The following is a 17324-nucleotide window of genomic DNA, read 5'->3' as shown; positions in this document are numbered from 1 at the left end:
CATACACTTCACACACTGTCATTTTCAAATGAAAGAGTTCTGTGTGCTCAGTGCTCAGGTGGAAAAATGCATTAAAATGCAGTGTTAGGCATTGAAAAATACAGACTTTTAAAAGGCTGGCAGAGCAGTATAAAAGAGGGGTTGGCCTGTTTTAAAAGCAACAGCTTTCAAAAAATATAGGCATGATGCTAACATCACACCTCCTCAGACTTGACTGTCAATTTTGGCATCGCAAAGAACTTATGATCTAAAAACATCTCTTTATTACATAAGAAGTTCTGGCACAGTAAAGAGGCAGTATCTGAGATTTCAGGTTTTGTTTTTGTTTTTGTTTTTGTTTTTTAAAAAAAAAAAAGCCATAGAGGGAAAAGAAAGCACTTGAATTTCTTCCATTTTAAAAAATATCAGTTTCACAGTTGTCTATTGCAGCAGCTTTTTTTCTCTCCACTTTCGCTTGAACAATCTCATACACAATGTATGGAGATGTATTAAGGTTGCTGCATCTTTTTTTTAAAAAACATACAAGTAGGATACCAAAGAAATAATCCTGTATAAAAATACTGTGTTAAGGTGAGATCAGTGATAAAAGGGTAAAAATTAAAAATTACAAGTATTAGAACTTAAAGGATTTTTACAAATATTTTTGGACATGGGTACAGTCCAAGATCTGTTGGCAATGCAGCAAGTGTGTGGTTTACAATCAAGAGGCCTTTGCAGAATTAGGGCCCAACGAGGAGGCTCAAAAGCAGCCCTATGTTATAGCATTATGGTGTCAAAGGCACCTCAGGAAATGCAGAGGGCCTTGATGCTGTGTTAAGTTCCTGACTTAATGCTCTTTCTCTCCCCCTTTAAGATATATATATATATATATATGTGTGTGTGTATATATATATATATATATATAAATATATATATATATATTGCATCGGCAATGTGTATTATGATTATAATCACTCCATTCATTTTCCTTGGTACAATTTGCCCCCAGCCCTGTCCCCCCACAACGTACAAGTCCAGCTTGGTTGGGTTTTTGTTTCTATTTTAAGAAAAAAACATCCAAATATCTTAATTAAATTAATTAAACATACAAACACCATAGGGTTTCATACTGAATAAATAGGGCTAATTAGACCTGGTGGCAAGTCTGAGTCATGGGTGTCTCAGACTCTGCACTGTCTCAGGTCAGGATATGGTCCAAGGATTCCCACTTATTATTTTGCTTATTATTACTAACATTAAATTCTAATGTATAGTCCGCGAAACCTCGGAATTCCCATAAATTTCCTCATCTTCAGACTCGGAGGTGGTTCCATTGCTGGAAGGTGTGTGGAGGTGGCTGGGGGCCCCACTGGCCTGGCAAACATACCACTCATTGAGGTTGGTGACCTGAGGGGATAGAGCACTGGAGCGACTCCTGGTTGGGTCCAGCACAGGGGACAAGGGGGCACCCACTGGAGTCCCTACTGAAGAGTAACCAAGGGTTCCTGGAGAAGGTGGTGGAGACTTGCAGTGAATCTTCATGTGCTTCCTCAGAGAGCTCGGGTGAGTATATGATTTGTCACAACCTCGAATCTTGCAGTAGTAGGGCTTGTCACTGGTATGAACATGGGAATGTTTCTTTCGATCACTGCTATTGGCAAACTTCCTGTCACAGCCATCAAATTCACATTTGAAAGGCTTTTCCCCTGAAATAAAGCACAGGAAAGGTTAACAATTGCTTTCCAGAAAGCTCTCACTTGTTAAGAGAAATCTTGGCGCAGAGATAAGGATTCATTTTCCTATCCTCCCATAGATCAACTCCCAGACTAATTCTATGGTACAGAATGCAACAGGGAAGGGATGGGCCTGGTGTCCACTGGCTGGAAGATCTCCTTGGACCTGTAGGTTATAACAGTGGTAGCTCTGGGCATGTGAGAGGATAGATATGCAGTACTACAGGGGTCAGGGTTAGAACAGTTGGAACAAGGTCCAGGATATAACATCACACCTACTACTCAGACCACCCTCCATTCCCCTCAAGACCTGTACACACAAAAATACAAGCAGGAGATCCCTTCTGCCAAGATAAATGCTTGATAAGATGGTATTTCCAAAGCCACAGCCAAAGGAAAGAATATAAGGAAAAAGAGAAAAAATAAAAACATGCATTCCACAAAAAGTAAACTGGGGATACAGAAAAATTTTAAGATAATGGAATTTTGTTTCAGAGTGTTCCCTGGTTTCGGTGATGAAAAGAGGCAGTAGGAGAGGATGTGGATTGAGGAAAGAAATAAAACAAAATAACCCTTTTCTCTCCAGAAATCAAGGCACCTGTCAGATACGTAGTCCCACCACTAGTTTTAATAAACCTAGCTGGGCAGAGAATATTGGACACTTCATTCCACCACCTTTTCTCACATCTTGCAGTGTTATTAAGAGCACAGGAGAACCTTAACAAACATTAAATAAAGACCACAAGCCTCAACCAGAACCTACCATTTACCTGATGACTTGAGTAAACTTATCCTATCAGATTTCTTCAGTGCCTAACAGTAAAAAAAGATTGACTATTTACCAGGGTCTTTTGGACCATCGCTCCTCTAAGCTGCTCTAACCACCCCTTAACACAATGCCTTCAAAGAGAAGGTGCATAGTCCAGAAAGTTTAAATACTAGAGAAATTCAGCCGCACTACACCTTGGTGTTAAAAAGCAAATTAAAAAAAAAAAAAAAAAAAAAAAAAAAGACAGCAAGATAGCATGTTACAGAATAACTGAATTTTTCCTCTTATCCTACTCTCTATGAACTCTCAATATATTTGACCCATAATTAAACAAGTCATCTCATATGTATCATTGTATAATATCTTCCTGTTATATTTAGATGTTTATATTTAGACGATTTAAAAAATAAAGTTGAATGTCTCTATATTTCAGAAGCTGCTCCAGTAACACACTAGGTATGGCTTTTTTGTTCATTTTGAATAATCTATTTTTAAAAAACTATTTCAATCCAGTGGAACCAGGAAACAAAAATACATCAATTTCCATGAAGAACTTTTTTATTCTCTGTGTACAAATATTTCAGTGTAGTGGTTTTTAAAAACTACTTCACCAATAACTGCTTCAATACTTGAGCATATAAGCACATCTGAGAGTATTCAGATGCCTTGACTATAACTTACCCTGCTAGAAATATTGTTTAAAAATGAAATTAGACATTATTCAAATATATCTCCTACATTAATCTATAAATAGGAAAAAACACAGCACTCACAATGATAATCACCACCTTTAAAAATTCTCCGTAGATGAGACAAGACAAAGTTAATTCCCTTTTATCAAAACATCAATTATTTCTTCTGATTTCCCTATTCCACTTTGAATTGCAGATACTAATTTATTATAACATTCTTTTAAAAATAATACATTATAATTAGACCTTCAATTTGGTGACTTAAATGGTTTTACTTATTCAATCTATGCAAATTTGCAATGTTCTTTTTTAAAAATTTCATGTTTCCGTATTATGAAAAATAAACCCTTTGAACATTACTGGCTCCTCCAGTGTACAAGATAATAGGAAACAAGCCCAGGGAAGAGGAAAGAAAAAGTAGAAAATGAAGGTTAAAGAAGAAGAGAGGTGGAAGAAGAAAATGGAAGAAAAATAAGGAAGGGTTATGGAATTGTCCGTGTTATTCAAGGAGGCTAAAGGGGCAGTAAGCAAATCTCACCAAACTAGAAAAGCTGTAGGACCCCAGTGTTTACATTTCAGATTCTAACAGAGGGGTCATGTCACAACCGAACTATTTACAAAGAATTTTAGAGACGTGGTGCCAGTCAGAAAGCAAGGGTAGTTTGGCAACTCCCGAGTCCTACCAGGTCTCTTTCTATGAGAGAACTTGAGTGGACCCAGAGGAATGTTATAAACGGAACTGGAGGGCAACAGGGGTCAGGAAGTGGGCCTTAGGGAGTGGATTATTCCCTTTGATCAATCTGTTCCTAGATCCCCCAAAACCCCCAAAGTAACCCTCAAAAGAGAAAGTAGCTGGTAGCGATGGTCCCTCTCTGGACACAGTTCTGGGTGGCTAAGACACCCAGGTACCCCACCCCCACCCCCACACAACAGGCCCAAGTTTCAAAGTCTGAACGTGAAGAGTCCGCTTCCCTCCCAGAGAGACCCGGCATTCTTCACCAGGAGAGGGACCGCTAGCCGCGAGGAGGGAAGCAAGAAATGCAACCGTCTGCATCAAGTGGAACCAGGGAACAAAACGGCCGTGAGTCCCCTCCGCTCCAGGCCGGCCCAGTGGCTTAGGAGAGGGTGGCCCGGGTCTCCCCGCTCCACCCCCACGCACGCGCACACGCGCCCCCGCCGGGCCCGCAAAGGGTCGGGAAGTGAAAATCCAGGGTCAGCTTCCGCATCATAAATTTCTATTCCTTGCTTTACGGGAGCGGAAACTGCCCTCAGCTCTGGGTAGCCGCAAAGGGTAGGCTCACTTTCCTCCTCAGGCCTGGAAAGCCGGGAAGGGCCTGAAGCTGCAGGTACAGCTTTTAGGTTTCCCTTTGGGGACGCGGTTGGGCGGCGGCCTCACTGCCCGCGCTCGGCGTGCCCTCTTCGTGGGCCTGGCCCCTGCCCCGTCGGGAAGAGCTGGACACAGGGGCAAGCGGGCAGGTCGTTTTTACCAAAGCCTCGTGGGAACTTTCCCTTTGGAAAAAATCAAGACGGAACGACCCCAATGAGGGATAACAGGGTTGGGAAACCAGGGTAGGCACTTGTAAAACGAGTTCCCAGTCAGCCGTGTCCGCAGCAAGACTGCTGTCAAGTGTCGGCCGACAGGACCGAGGCTCGGGAGTCCAGCCTTCGGTTACCCCGAGGAACTGAACGCCCCTGAAGCCCCGATCCTTCTCCGTCGCAGGTAATCCTAATCCCTTCGGCCCCGGCCGCTGGCCTGGCGTTGGAACCCACGCCCGGCGGCTGCCTCCTCGCTGTAGTAACGCCGATAAATCAGCCAAGTAATTACTGAATGTAAACTCCAGTTACTTAAGCGTCCTCCGAGGAGTAATATTGTCCGTCCCTATAAATCCCGACTGCGCTCGCGCTTCTCAGCGCTTCCGCCCAACACGCTCATCAGTTCAAAGGGGGCAACGACAAACAGGGGCGATCCCACCACCCCAAATCGCATCTACTCTCATCGGAGGCTGTGACACCCCCAAAGGCATGGCTTTCTGAGGTGAAAGGGAGGGATTCCCAAGACACTTGGGGCTTTCCCCCAAATCCCACGGACTGCGCGGGTGGTTCTACAGCTCGCCCTTGTCTTCCTCCAACTGCAACCTTCTTTCAAAGAACAGAAGTCAATTTTTCCAGCACCTTCTAGGACAAGGGTGATAAAATGTGCCTTACGGCATGTATGGGGTGGTACAGGTGTATGTATGAGGCCTATAAACGAGGAAGAATGTGTGCGAGTGTCTGTGGAAGGTGTGAGGCACATGTGTCTAGTGACTAACGCGTACGAGGGAATATGGGTGTGTGAAACTGAGGTGTGCACGTGAAGGTGTATGTATGGAATGTGTGACGGTGGACGAGTGTGAGGGTGGGGTGGGGGGTGTCTCTGGTGACCTAAAGGGACGCTTTTCTCGCCTTTAGAATCTTACTGGGTAGAGATAAAATCCCTTCTCTCCCGGAGGGGCTCGGACTGGTGGTCCCAATACAGGCAACAAATCTCCACGCGCCCCTCCACGCCTGCCCTTAGAAGCAGGGAGACCGCGCGGGGTCTGCGACGCGGGGTCTGCGACCCGGGGTGGGGGGGAGGGGCGGCTCCAACTCTGACCCGCTTCCTCCCCACCCATCCCGAATTCCCGGGGTCGGGCGGATGGGGGCTGTCGACGGTCCTGGGCGCCTTCCTGCTGGTGTTGCTGCTTCTGTTCTCCTGCGGCGGCGGCAACCGGGGCGCGAGGCAAGTCCTGGTGTAGGGGCTGCGGAAGCACTGGAGACTCCGCCGCGTGGGAACCCAGCGCGGGCCCTGTGTATACTATGGAATTACTTATTCATAGAAAAGGGGGGGGGGAGAGAAAAAAAAAGAAGTCACATGTCCGGGTTATACGTATGCGAAGAGAAGCAGCAAAAGGAGGGAAAAATTAAGGCGAGCAGGAGGAAGAGAAGCAACAACAGAAGCGGCGGCGGCGCAGAAAGCAGGGGCAGCGGCGCGGCAGAGTAGAGACACCCACCTGTATGAGTGCGCTTGTGTATCTTGAGGTTCTCCGAGCGCGCAAAGACCTTGCCGCAGCCCGGGAAGGGACAGGGGAAGGGCTTCTCTCCGGTGTGCACGCGGATGTGGTTAATAAGCTTGTATTTGGCCTTGAAGGGCTTGCCCTCGCGTGGACAATCCTCCCAGAAGCAGACGTGGCTGCTCTGCTCAGGGCCTCCCACGTGCTCCACCGTGACGTGGTTCACCAACTCGTGCATGGTGCCGAAAGTTTTGGAGCAGGGCTTGGCGCCGCCGGCCGGGGGCGTTGGCGGTGGCAGCCCGGCCAGCTCGTCCGGGTCGATCCACTTGCAGATGAGCTCCTGCTTGATTGGCTGCCGCATGTAGCGCAGGAAGGCCCCGGCCGCCCCCGGGAGGTGGGGGTGGTGCTGGTGCGGGTGCTGCGCGGGCGCGGGCGCCGGCGCCGGCGGAGCCTGAGGCGGCGCGTGGTGCTGCAGGTGGGGCCCTGGCCCGGCCGCTGCCGCCGCCGCCGCCGCTGCCGCCAGGTTCAGGTTTAAGTTCACAGCTCCATAACCATGTAGGGCAGCGGCGGCGGCAGCGGCCGCCACCGCCCCATAATGAGCGTCCCCCGAGCGCGGCGCGAAGGGCGGTTCGGCGCGGCCGTACAGTTCGGCCGCTGCGGCTGCAGCCGCCGCCGCCAACCCCAGGCGCATCTGGCCGTTCAGTGGGTGCGGGTGGCCGCCGGGGGCCCCTGGAGCGTCGTGCAGCGCGGGAAAGAGCGCCGGGCCCCCGCCGCCTCCGCCGTCCGGGCCCGCGTAGGTGCCGCTGGCGGAGATGAACATGCCAGCCGAGTGGGGAGGCGGGGCCGGGTGCTGGGGGGAGCCTGTGCCGGACCGCTGCTCCCCTCCGAGCGGGACCCCGTGCATGGCCGCCGCGGGGGCCGTGGCGGAAAGGTCCCTCCGGAGGATGAAGTCCCTACTGTGGCCTTTGCCGCTGCTGCCGCTGCCGCCACTGTTGGTGGTGGTGTAGCCCGAGAGGGCAGGAGGAGGAGGAGGGAGAGGAGGGAGAGGGGGAGGGGGGGAAGGGGTGGGAGGAAGGGGAGGGGCTGAGGGCGGGGGCGCAGAGGGCTGCATGCGGCTGCTGCCCCCGCCGCCTGGGTAGGTGCCCGCGCCCGGGTGCGCGACTGAGGCTGCAGTGTGGGCGGCGGCCGCCGGGGCCTCGAGCTGCACCGGGGCCGCCTGAGAGGGAGGGCTGAGGTTGAGCGCGCTCGCCTGGGCAATGTGTTCAGGTCCGAGCGAAGTGATGGCTACGCCAGGGTCAACGCCCAGGTCCCGCGGGAGTAGGTGCGCGACGGCGGCGCGGAGTTGGGAGTGGGCGGGCGAACTAACCAGCGCCGGGAAGCGTGTCATATTCTGAAGTGGCCGGGCCTGAGCCGTTGCCAAATCCGCTAATCTCAACGCTGGCAGGTTCCTCTTGCTCAAAGGGGACTCCATAAGAACTACACAATCAGGCCCATAGACCCTCACTGAGGGGACTTTTTTCCCTCTGCCCGCCTTCAAAAACGTATATATCAGGCGCTCTTTAACTTCTTTTGTCCTGTGCTCCTAACTCTGCTTATTCCTGTTTCCACTCTGTCCTCCAGCGATTGGCAGAAAGAGCACCACATTTGAGCTGCACAGTGGGACCGAGATTTTGGAAAAAGCACTGGTGGGATTGGAGGGAGCCGCGTGATTGGCAGCAGCCGCGGCTGCCCGATTGGCTCCCTTTCAGGCCCTTGTTTAGCAGGGGTCCGCCCCGGTGCTCGCGATCGCCCTCGCTTTCGCTTCGGGACCCCTCCTCCCCAGGAGCCCCCTTCCCGGCTACCCGCGGGATGCCTAAGTTTCACTTGCGGAAAGTTTGCGTAGGATCTGCGCGCGCAGCGCCCCGCGCTTCCATGACGCGCCTCACCGGGAGCGTGCACCGACACGCGGCCCAAGGGCACAGGGTGGCGGAGGGCTGGGTCCCCCAAGGGGGAAAGGGCGGGACAGGGGGCAACTTCAAAAACTTCTGCCTCATGGCTCGCTGAGTCCTTCTCAGGACCCAAACACTTTCTACCTCTTCCGTCTGTAAGATCCCTGGGCTGCTCTCTATGGATAGAGGGTGGACAGATAAACGCCCGGCATCATACCTGTAGTGATGACGCCAGAAACTTCTTTGGGGAGGAGACCCAATCTGCCGATCACTCAAGTAGGGCATACAGGAAGGATATTAAAGTCCTATTGGTTGAAAAACAACTTGAGTGATTTGGATCCACAAAACACTAGATGAAGTCAAAATAAATCTTTCCCAAAAGGAACCGTTTTACTTCGACTTTTTAGCTCATGGAGTCCTTTTCAACATGGTTTAAAGGATTTGGCTAGAAGTGTAATCTCACTGCTCATCGGTTCCAGATCTGCCACTTCCAATTATATCTACGCGAGGGGCGGGGTAGGGGTGGAGGAACTTCGTGCAGCGATTCTAACTTTTCCTTTCGCACATACAGTGGCAGGGCAGGCCAAATAGCTTTTCACCAGAGAAACGGCTAAATAAGCAATGTCCTTAAGGCAGAATTTCTTCTTCCAGTCCAGAACACTATACATTTGTGCCTCATTTTTAGAGTACCACAAATTAGAATTGATCCAATGAAATAATTATTTTGAAATCAAGAAATGTCTTCGCTATTTATTTGCTAATAGAATAACCTTTTACCTTCTTATGGTTTTCTAATAAACTGGTCTACCTGCAAAAGATGTCTTATTTGAAAACCATAAAAACTGGAACTTTTTTTTCCAGCGAACCCCATCCCTTTCAATCGGTTTGTTATAAAATCATTTTTTAAAAAATAGAAAGGAGTCCCTGCATCACTCTTTTGGGGGCAGAGAAATGTGGGACTCAAAATTTTCCGCTTTTATCGTCCAAAGATATCGCTTCAGTTTTTAAAAAGAAAGTTTTTTTTAAATTTATGATATTTCAAAATGCATAAAGTCATGTGGGTTTTTTTTAAAAATCGTTTTTCTGTCCTCCATAGTATTTTTTGTGCAAAACTGTTAATGATTAAAATATAAGTTTTTTTTCTTTGGGGATACAATAAAACGTGTTACCAGCTTAGTTCGTTTGCAGTCCAAACGAACACAAAAGCCATCATCTGGAGATGGTCCGAGGAAGTAGTAAGAAATCTTTTCAAAAGAGTTGATTCGAAAATGCCATTGGTGTGAACAGTGTTTAACAGGAAGCTTCCCTGTGAGCCTTGGGAATGTCGTTTCTCTTATAAAACTGACAAGCAAACAAAGAAAATACTACAATCAAACTTCAAATGAGCTTTTTCTTTAAGCTTCAATGAAGTTCAAATACCAGGAAATCAGAAAGCTGCGAGTGGAAACACAACAAGAAAAATTTGATAAACTAACAAAATGCATATCCGTATTTGGAGAGGAGTCCTTTCACAATTTTCGTTTCAAAGACAATATTTCAGACCAACCGGGCAAAGGTCGAGCGAGAACTGTGCCATCCCTGTGATGGTTTAGGGAGGAAGCCTCATTTTTGGAATTGCCGTCACTGTTTTCATTTCTTCTCAGAACATTTCAAATGATTTTCCTTTATTTGCATGTCTTGGTAATTGAATAATGGCAGCTTTGCATCCAAGCTTGGAAGTTATAAGTAAAAACAAAAAATGAATGAGGAAAGAAGAAAACACAACCAGCCTAGGCTTTAATATGGACTGTTGAGTATTTTTATTGTGCAATAAAATGGGTACCTCCACCCCTTTCAAAATAGCTTTTCCTCAAAATTATAACTGCTTTGTTTTATTGAATTGCTGAAATTTAATGGTTTAATGGGTGAAAGCATGAAGGAAAGGCTGTAAAAATGTGAATAATGGTGCAGCAGAGCCGTGCGGAATCTGGAACCCGCCTCCTTGTACAACTCTTGTTAAACACAGCATGATATGTATCTGTCATCTATTTAATATGTCTTAATTCAAATATAGTTCCCTGATCAATTCCTTTTTATGGTAGCCTTAAGAAAGAAAGGACTTTCTTAGGAAATTATAGAGATGTGGGTAGCGATTGGAGAGAGGGATATTTACAAAGTGAGTTTAATGAATATTTGCAAATTTATGACCAAACCCAGACCCTAAAAAGATCGTTGACTCAGGTAAGTCGTCTTGAGATGCTAATTCTTAAAAGAAAGGACTGGGAGCAAAATTTCAATCAACACCAATCAGGCGCCAATAAACGGCCTGCCAATTAAACCTGAGAATAGGCCTAGCTAGCTGGTCATCAGGAAGGCTCGCGGTGGATTTCCGGGATTGCCTTTCTTTATAAAGGAGCTTTTTATTTTGTAGACACGCTTTTTGTTATTGTGATGACCCGCCTGACCCCAGGTGCGCTGTTTCTTTTACAAGTCGTTTGGGAACCAAATCAAACTCCCTTAAAATCCCAAGTTTCTAAGGACCAATAACTGTCACACTTCCTAAATAAACATCAACAATTTCCAGGGAGTTGAAGAAAATAATGATAATAGTAATAAAAACAGGGAGCTATAGAAGTCAGTTCTCCTTCTGTTAATTTAACTCCATATTCAGACGGTGGTGGTGATCCTAGGGCCAATCCCCCAAACTCATGTCCCAGTCTTCTCTTTTGCAGCCGAGGTGATTCTGTGAGGGTAGCAACATGGCAAGGCATGGAAATGACCTTTCTGGGGTCGACAGGGACTCTTGGATATAGATTTCCAGACCTCCTGGTTGCACCCCAAACCCAAATATCCTTCTAGTCCCAAACAAAGGCATGAGGAGGCTGAGGAGGTGAAAGGCACAGCAAATGCCGAGCTGGCCCGAACCCGACGGCCACGCCGCGCCCAGCTGCCTAGAGGCCACAGGTCTCCGGGGATGCGGGGCAGAGAGCGTATGGCTTCCTGCTGCGTAGAGGTGGGGACTGCGGCTCCACAGCTCCCCGCGCCCTCCATTCCTCACAAAACACAGCCAAGTTTCCGGGCGGTGGGTGTGGGCAATTAATAAACTCTAAGGGAAGTGAATTGGACATTTCCTGGCTTTTGAGCCTTTGTTTGATTGTTTCTGCAGGCAGGAGGAGGGGGGAGACCCGGGGAGGTGGGGTGGACAAGAAAGGAGTAAGGGGGGCCCACTGAGTCGCCTTTTATTGCCCCCCGCAATTGCTTTACCATTCACCCGTACGCGTGCTTTCCGCGAGGGCGGCCTGCTAGCAGAAGGGTTGGGTGCCCGGCGGCCTCCGAATGCCTAGTGCCATTTGTGCCGCGCTTGAGGCGAGTTCAAGGGCGAACCGGGAGCCCCGAGTTCCTGGAGGGATCGAAGGATCCTTGAAGCTCAGCCCAACGGCTCCAATGGATGCTCAACGGGGAGGGGAGGGAGATCCTGCTAGGAGACATTGGGAAGGGGATGGTAGTCCGTTCAGACTTCTCTAAAGCCTGGGCGAGGTAGGCAAAGGGGCCCTCAAAACTGCGTTTTAGTCGAGCTTTGTCACGGGAGGAAGTGATGGGGACTTTGGGTGCAATGGCTTTTCCGAAATCAGGCTGGCCAGACATCTTGGCAGCGAAGTCTGGGGCCCCCTCTCCCGGCAGCCAGTCCCGCTTGCACTTGGCAGGGAACAAATTTCCCACCCTCCAGTCCTCGCCACAGGCGAACTCACACGCGTGGGTACCGCGACCCGGCTGAGTTGCGTCGGGTGCTTCGAAGCACCTGGTAATTCGCAGCCCTCTAAGCGCTTCTCCGAGGACTGCCTCTTTTCCAGCCCTTCTGAGCTCGCTTAGGCTCCGCGGATATATGTGGGACTAAGAACAACCCAAAAGGGGCTTCTTGTTCCCATTCACATGTACAGGGACTTAATGTGGATACGAAAGAAAAAGATTGGGACTGTATGGCCACGACAGGTTGATTTCATGAGGTTTTATTTTTTATAGAATTAACACCTACCCCACCTCCACCTGGACTTAAAAAATAGTGAAAAATTATCACTCTAATTTCCCACTAGTGAAGAATAAGTTGAGTAAAATTGGTCTGTCATCAAATACTCCCATTTGGTTATCAATTAATTTTACCCTTGGGGATTGGGGGTTGTTGCAGATCATTATGATTTGTAATTTATTAAGAAATGCATCATTGTTGTGTTTTAAAATAAGCTCATTTGATTTGATTTAGCCATCTTTATGTATTCCTTTAATAAAAACTATTCTTTCTTAATAAAAACTATTCTTCCTTAATAAAAAATAAAATAAGGTCAGAATATCAGAGTAAGAAACATGAAACACCCTTACATGTTTACGGTTCATATAACCATCCAATATTTATTGATATTGTCCCCAAGATGTGCTTTTCCTCCCCTTTAGGATTTTTTTTTTTTTCTGGATGAAGAGTAAGGGAGGAGCAGAGGTTGTGCAAAATTTTTTTTTATCTCCAAATTTGTGGGTAGTCCATCCCCCACTCCCACATCCTTTCCAATATCTATACTTCAATATTTGAAGAAGCTGTTGAGATAAATCAAATAGTGACAAGTTGACAGGCTTACTTGTGTAAGCAATATGGTTGACATATGGCATTGTTATTTATGAATGACAGCATAAATTGTATTACAAAGTCCTATTGCAATAATACTGCCGTTTATTGGAAAGCTGCTCATCTGCCACTGGTTGTCAGCCTCTCTGGATGTAGTTCATCCAGGAGTCCAAAGGATAACTGTCCTCAGAATAAAGAATATTCATGTAAGCTAATGCCTCCTGTTTTGTTTTGTTGTTGTTTTGTTTTTGTTTTTGCAGCACTAGAAACACTCCCATCAGGAAAGAGGAGACAAAGTGAGGACAATTAGTTCTCTTCCTTTTGCAAAAACCGCAACCACTGTCACCAATGCAGTGGTAAAGACAGGCATAAATGCTTCTATTTTTTCCTGAGTCCCTTCTGACAACTACACAAACATTTGTGTCCCTATCACTAAATTGCTGCCAAGTACTTATTTTATAGAGAGACTTTTTATAAGCCCAGTTACAGAACAGTAAATGTTCACTGTAGAAAGAAGAGAAGTTCTTTTAGCAGACTGGAGAAGGCCTTGTTCTATGATACCTCCCTACCTCCACTCAACCTCCCCCTTCTTAAAAATGGTATTTAAAAGTTACAACTTTGGCTGAGAGTTTCACTATTTCCCTTTATTTTACATTACATTTCTCTAAAGCCCTGACAAAGAACTTTTGTTCTAGGTGGGTTTTACAGAGCAGGCTCCCCACCACACATGTGGTCCTTCATGGGTCAGGGGTCACCCAGCCCAGGAGTGGCTGAGAAGCCTAAGTCAAAGATGACTTGCCACTTAATGTCCTATTGATGATCTTGTTGAATTTATGAGTCTATGATATAGAAAAATGGTACTGGAATCCTGTGAAATCTTTTTTTTTTTTTTGTCTGAGTTACATAGACAGCTTATTCCACATTTGTTTCTTCTATCTTTTCCCTCACCCACCTTCCCCATTTCCATCCCTTTCCTTAAAAGGAAAATTAAAAATTTAAATTGTATGGTGACCAAGTATTTCTGTTTTCCAATTTAAAGGTCAGGGTTCTGATAGTTGTCTTTGTTTTCACTGCTTTTCATATCTCCCACCAGCAATATATGTGTATGAGACTATGTTGTGTGTATATATACACCATATTTATGCATATACATATACATAAAATACACATGATACTACAAAAGAACTGCCATCACAGCTGACAGAGGCCCACAAGCGCAATGAGATGCCCACTTGATCAGTGCACAGGTGGTTGGCTGGTGGTTTTCAATTTCTAGAAGACAACCCGAATTCCCAATTGCCTTGCCATTCCCTCTGCTCTCCCGGAAATGAACGCCTGCACACCACGCAAAGCCATCCCACATAAAGCAAAGATCTGACCCTCGCCAGCTCCCATGGCCTCCAGCCCAGCCTAGAGCAGGCCCCATGAGCTTTCGAAAGAACAATTTTGGAAAACTTACAAAGTGAGACATGTTTGCCCGATGGAGACAGTTGTGGGTCCCACCGGTCTGACACCGCCGTAGACAGGCCCTTCCAGAAACCTGTTGAAAAATTGAATTCACTCCCATCGTGTGTACTGCAGCTTGGCCGTTTTGCCTTCAGCGAAGGAAACCCAGCCTACCTTTGTGTCAATAACTCTGAAGCCTTGGCATTCTTTTTTTCCCTTGCTATCTCTTTTCCCTTTCCTTCCTTAAAATACACACACACACACACACACACACACACACACACACACACACACACACACACAAACTGCGTCTTGAGGGAAAGGGGTTTCGCGGTTTGTAGGGAAATAAAGCACTTCTGAGAGGGGACGACGACGTGACTTTGAACTTGGCTCAGCTCCTCTGTGTCCTGCAGAGAGAGGAGAACAGGAGCCGGGAAAGAATAGCAGCGAGGGCCCAGCCTGCGGGTCTCCGGCGGGAATTAACTCGTCCTCACCACCCGGCAGCGCGTAGCCGCGGGAATCCAGCGCTAGCGAGCCCCCAGCCGCGCCATCCCCAAACACGGGCGCGGAAAAGGAGGAATCAAAGCGAAAGGCGAGAATGGGTCAGAGAGGAGAGGGAGGGAGGGAGGGACGAATGGGGAGGGGGCGAGAGAGGGGAAGAGAAAGAGGGAAATAAGGAAAACTTGAGGAAGTCAGATGGCCTGAAAGAAGGAAAGTGAGGTCTTTGGATATGCGTGGCTGCTATTTTCACGACCAATCTCTAAGAAAATATTTTATTTTGGAAGTATTTTTGGAGTAAGCCTTTCTATATTCTCCTTTCGCCTCCTCTCTCCCAATAAAAATGAATGAATGAATAAAAAATAAAAGTAATCAAGTATAAAAGGCTGTGTGATGGACAATTTTTAATTGAGTCAACGTAGCAGGACAACCTTTCTGCCTGGAGATTTTCTCCTTTCTCTCTCCGTCTCTCTCTGGTCCCTCTCGGTCAAGGGGAACAATTTAGCATCTGCCCGCCCCCATCCTTTTATATAGAGAAGGAGAGGTGTGGAAAGAGGAAAATGTAGAATCTTCAGCTTCCAGGCAAACTCCCGTGCTTTCAGACAAGATGCCACGACCTCCCTCCCTGGTCCCCCTCCCCCCGGAATGGCAGAGAAGGGGTGGGACAGCAGGAGGGCGCTGGGATCCCTGCGTAAGAGGCTGCGGCCAGCTCTGACCTTCACAGAGTTCGCTTAAACCTGGAGGTGCGTCATGTGCTGGCACTGGAGTTCCGGGTTCTGACCGCAAGAGAGAGATAAAGGAGTCTTCCCGCGTTTTTGTTGATGTCATTTCAACATGAAAATTTTAAGTGCATGTTGCTTATTTTATATTACTAGAATTTTGTTTCAACTCCCAGAGATTTGTAAATAAAAGCAGTTCTCCATTCCAGCCTTGCGAAGAAAGGTGCTAGCCTCAGGCTGTCCTTTCACACCTTCACCGCCTCCTGGCCCGCCATTCCGCCCTCCGGTTACCTCCAGAGCTGGAGCTTTTTCGGCAGCGGGACAGGAAATGACCGCAGCGATCAGCCTGGGACCTGGGGCGCGTCGGGAGCTGCAGGGCCGCCGGGATAGACCGGCTAGGGCCAATGCGGCCCGGGAAGCAGCCTTGCGGTCCTGCCACATCCCTGGGGGGCACCCCCCGCTCTCAAAAAAGGAGAGATAAATATCTTCTGAGAAGGTTTAAACCCTAAGAGTCTAGCGTTTTCTTCTCCTGAGGCCCTGAATCTGACCCGCAGCCAACCCCCCGCCACAGCATCCCTTGGCCGCACGTCACTGGCGTCCGCTCACTTCCCACCGGACAGTGGCAGCAACCCTGGCTTCTGGGCATCCACCGGAGGTGACACTGTCTTTAAAAGACTTCCAAATAACCCCCTGTCTCGCGGGGTCCGATGCCCAGTGTTTGCTGTAATAGAAGCGGGACGCAAGCGGAAGGGGGAGCTTAGCGCGCGCTTTAGAATGGTGGGGGCCACTTCCCGGGCGGGGGGATGGTGTCTGGATGAGTGTCCAGTGAGTGGAAGGGAGGTGGATGTTTGCCTTTATTATGCCCACCGTCCCGTATAACACAGAGCAGGTTTACAATGGGGGAAAGGGAACCTGCTAATCGGGCAGGAGAGGGCCCCCCTGACACTCCCCGCGGTGTACTTCCGATGGGGTCCAGGGCCTGCATTAGTTCCGCGAGCAGTGCCTCCGCTGGGAGGCCCGGCAGATCAGCAAGTCCTCGAGCGGCCACGAGAGTCACCGGGGCTCTCGGTGCCCGCCCGGAGTGGCTCGTGTCCTGGGGGAGATGGTGGCCTCTGTGGAAAGGCGGGAGTGCAAGGTACTGGTCACATCCCCGCCCGGGTACGGCCGAGGGCGCTGTGACCCCGTGGCCCCGGCCCACCAAACGCCAGGTGCCCGGCTTGGGGGAGCGCCGCGGCTGGCCGAGACAAGAAGCAGCAGGGCCAGGCGCGCCGGCAAGGCGCGGGGAACTGGCAGACCCGGCCCGCGGCCACGCTTGGTGGCTGCGAAGGCTGCGGGGAGCGCCGGGGGCGCCTAGGAAGAGAGGAGGGCCGGCCGCGGGGCGGGGGCGCGGGATTGACGGGGCCACAGCGGCCAATCCAGGCGCCAGAGGGCGGGCGGGAGGGGGAGCTGCCGTTAAAGGGGCGGTGTGACCAGGAGGCCTGGCCTGGAGCGGGAGAGGGGGAGGGAGGGAAGGAGGCCGGGGAAGGAGACCCGGGGACGAGGGAAGAGGGGAGAGGAAAAGGAGGAGACAAAAAATAAAAAAAGAAAAGCTGCTTCTTCCGAGACGCCCACCGAAATAAACAGAGGTGGTGGGGGCAGAGCCCACGCAACCAAAAGGGGGAAAATACGCTTTGGCCTCCCCACACTTGCTTGGTTGGTGGACTCGGCTCTGTGTTCGCGGGTGCAGCACCCTTCCGTGTCCGGCGCCAAAGGCCGGCTCGGGAGAGGAAGGGAAAGAGAGAGAGAGATCACTTTTTTATTGTTATTGTTTTTCAGCCCAGTCTCCCCCTCCTCCCATCCCCCTTCTTGCCTTCTCCCCTCCCACACCCCCCTTCCCCCTCTCCTCCTCCCCCCTCCTCCGGCACAACTTAAAGAAAGAGGGAGCGGTGCGGCTGCTTCCT

The 17324-nt window shown here is 49.0% G+C and overlaps 1 protein-coding gene across 1 annotated transcript; it reads right to left on the bottom strand.

The window, feature by feature from the left end:
* Positions 1-930: 930 nt before the first annotated feature.
* Positions 931-7688, bottom strand: ZIC5 (Zic family member 5). Its single transcript, XM_037800243.1, has 2 exons — positions 6203-7688; positions 931-1685 (listed from the first exon to the last, which is right to left on the bottom strand). The coding sequence occupies exons 1-2, from the start codon at positions 7671-7673 to the stop codon at positions 1243-1245; spliced, it is 1914 nt and encodes a 637-aa protein (XP_037656171.1). The 5' UTR covers positions 7674-7688; the 3' UTR covers positions 931-1242.
* Between the last annotated feature and the right edge of the window lie 9636 nt (positions 7689-17324).

The sequence above is a fragment of the Choloepus didactylus genome, chromosome 12 (genome assembly GCF_015220235.1).
Source record: "Choloepus didactylus isolate mChoDid1 chromosome 12, mChoDid1.pri, whole genome shotgun sequence".
NCBI lineage: Eukaryota > Metazoa > Chordata > Mammalia > Pilosa > Megalonychidae > Choloepus > Choloepus didactylus.
The sequence above is the reverse complement of the archived record's forward strand: the minus strand, read 5'-3'. Positions and strand labels throughout refer to the sequence as shown.

Coding starts and splice junctions, on each gene's coding strand:
- ZIC5 (XM_037800243.1), bottom strand. CDS start 7,673: ATGGAGTCCCCTTTGAGCAAGAGGAACCTGCCAGCGTTGAGATTAGCG. Junction 1,686..6,202: donor ACACAAGCGCACTCATACAG/GTGGGTGTCTCT, acceptor GCTTTATTTCAG/GGGAAAAGCCTTTCAAATGT.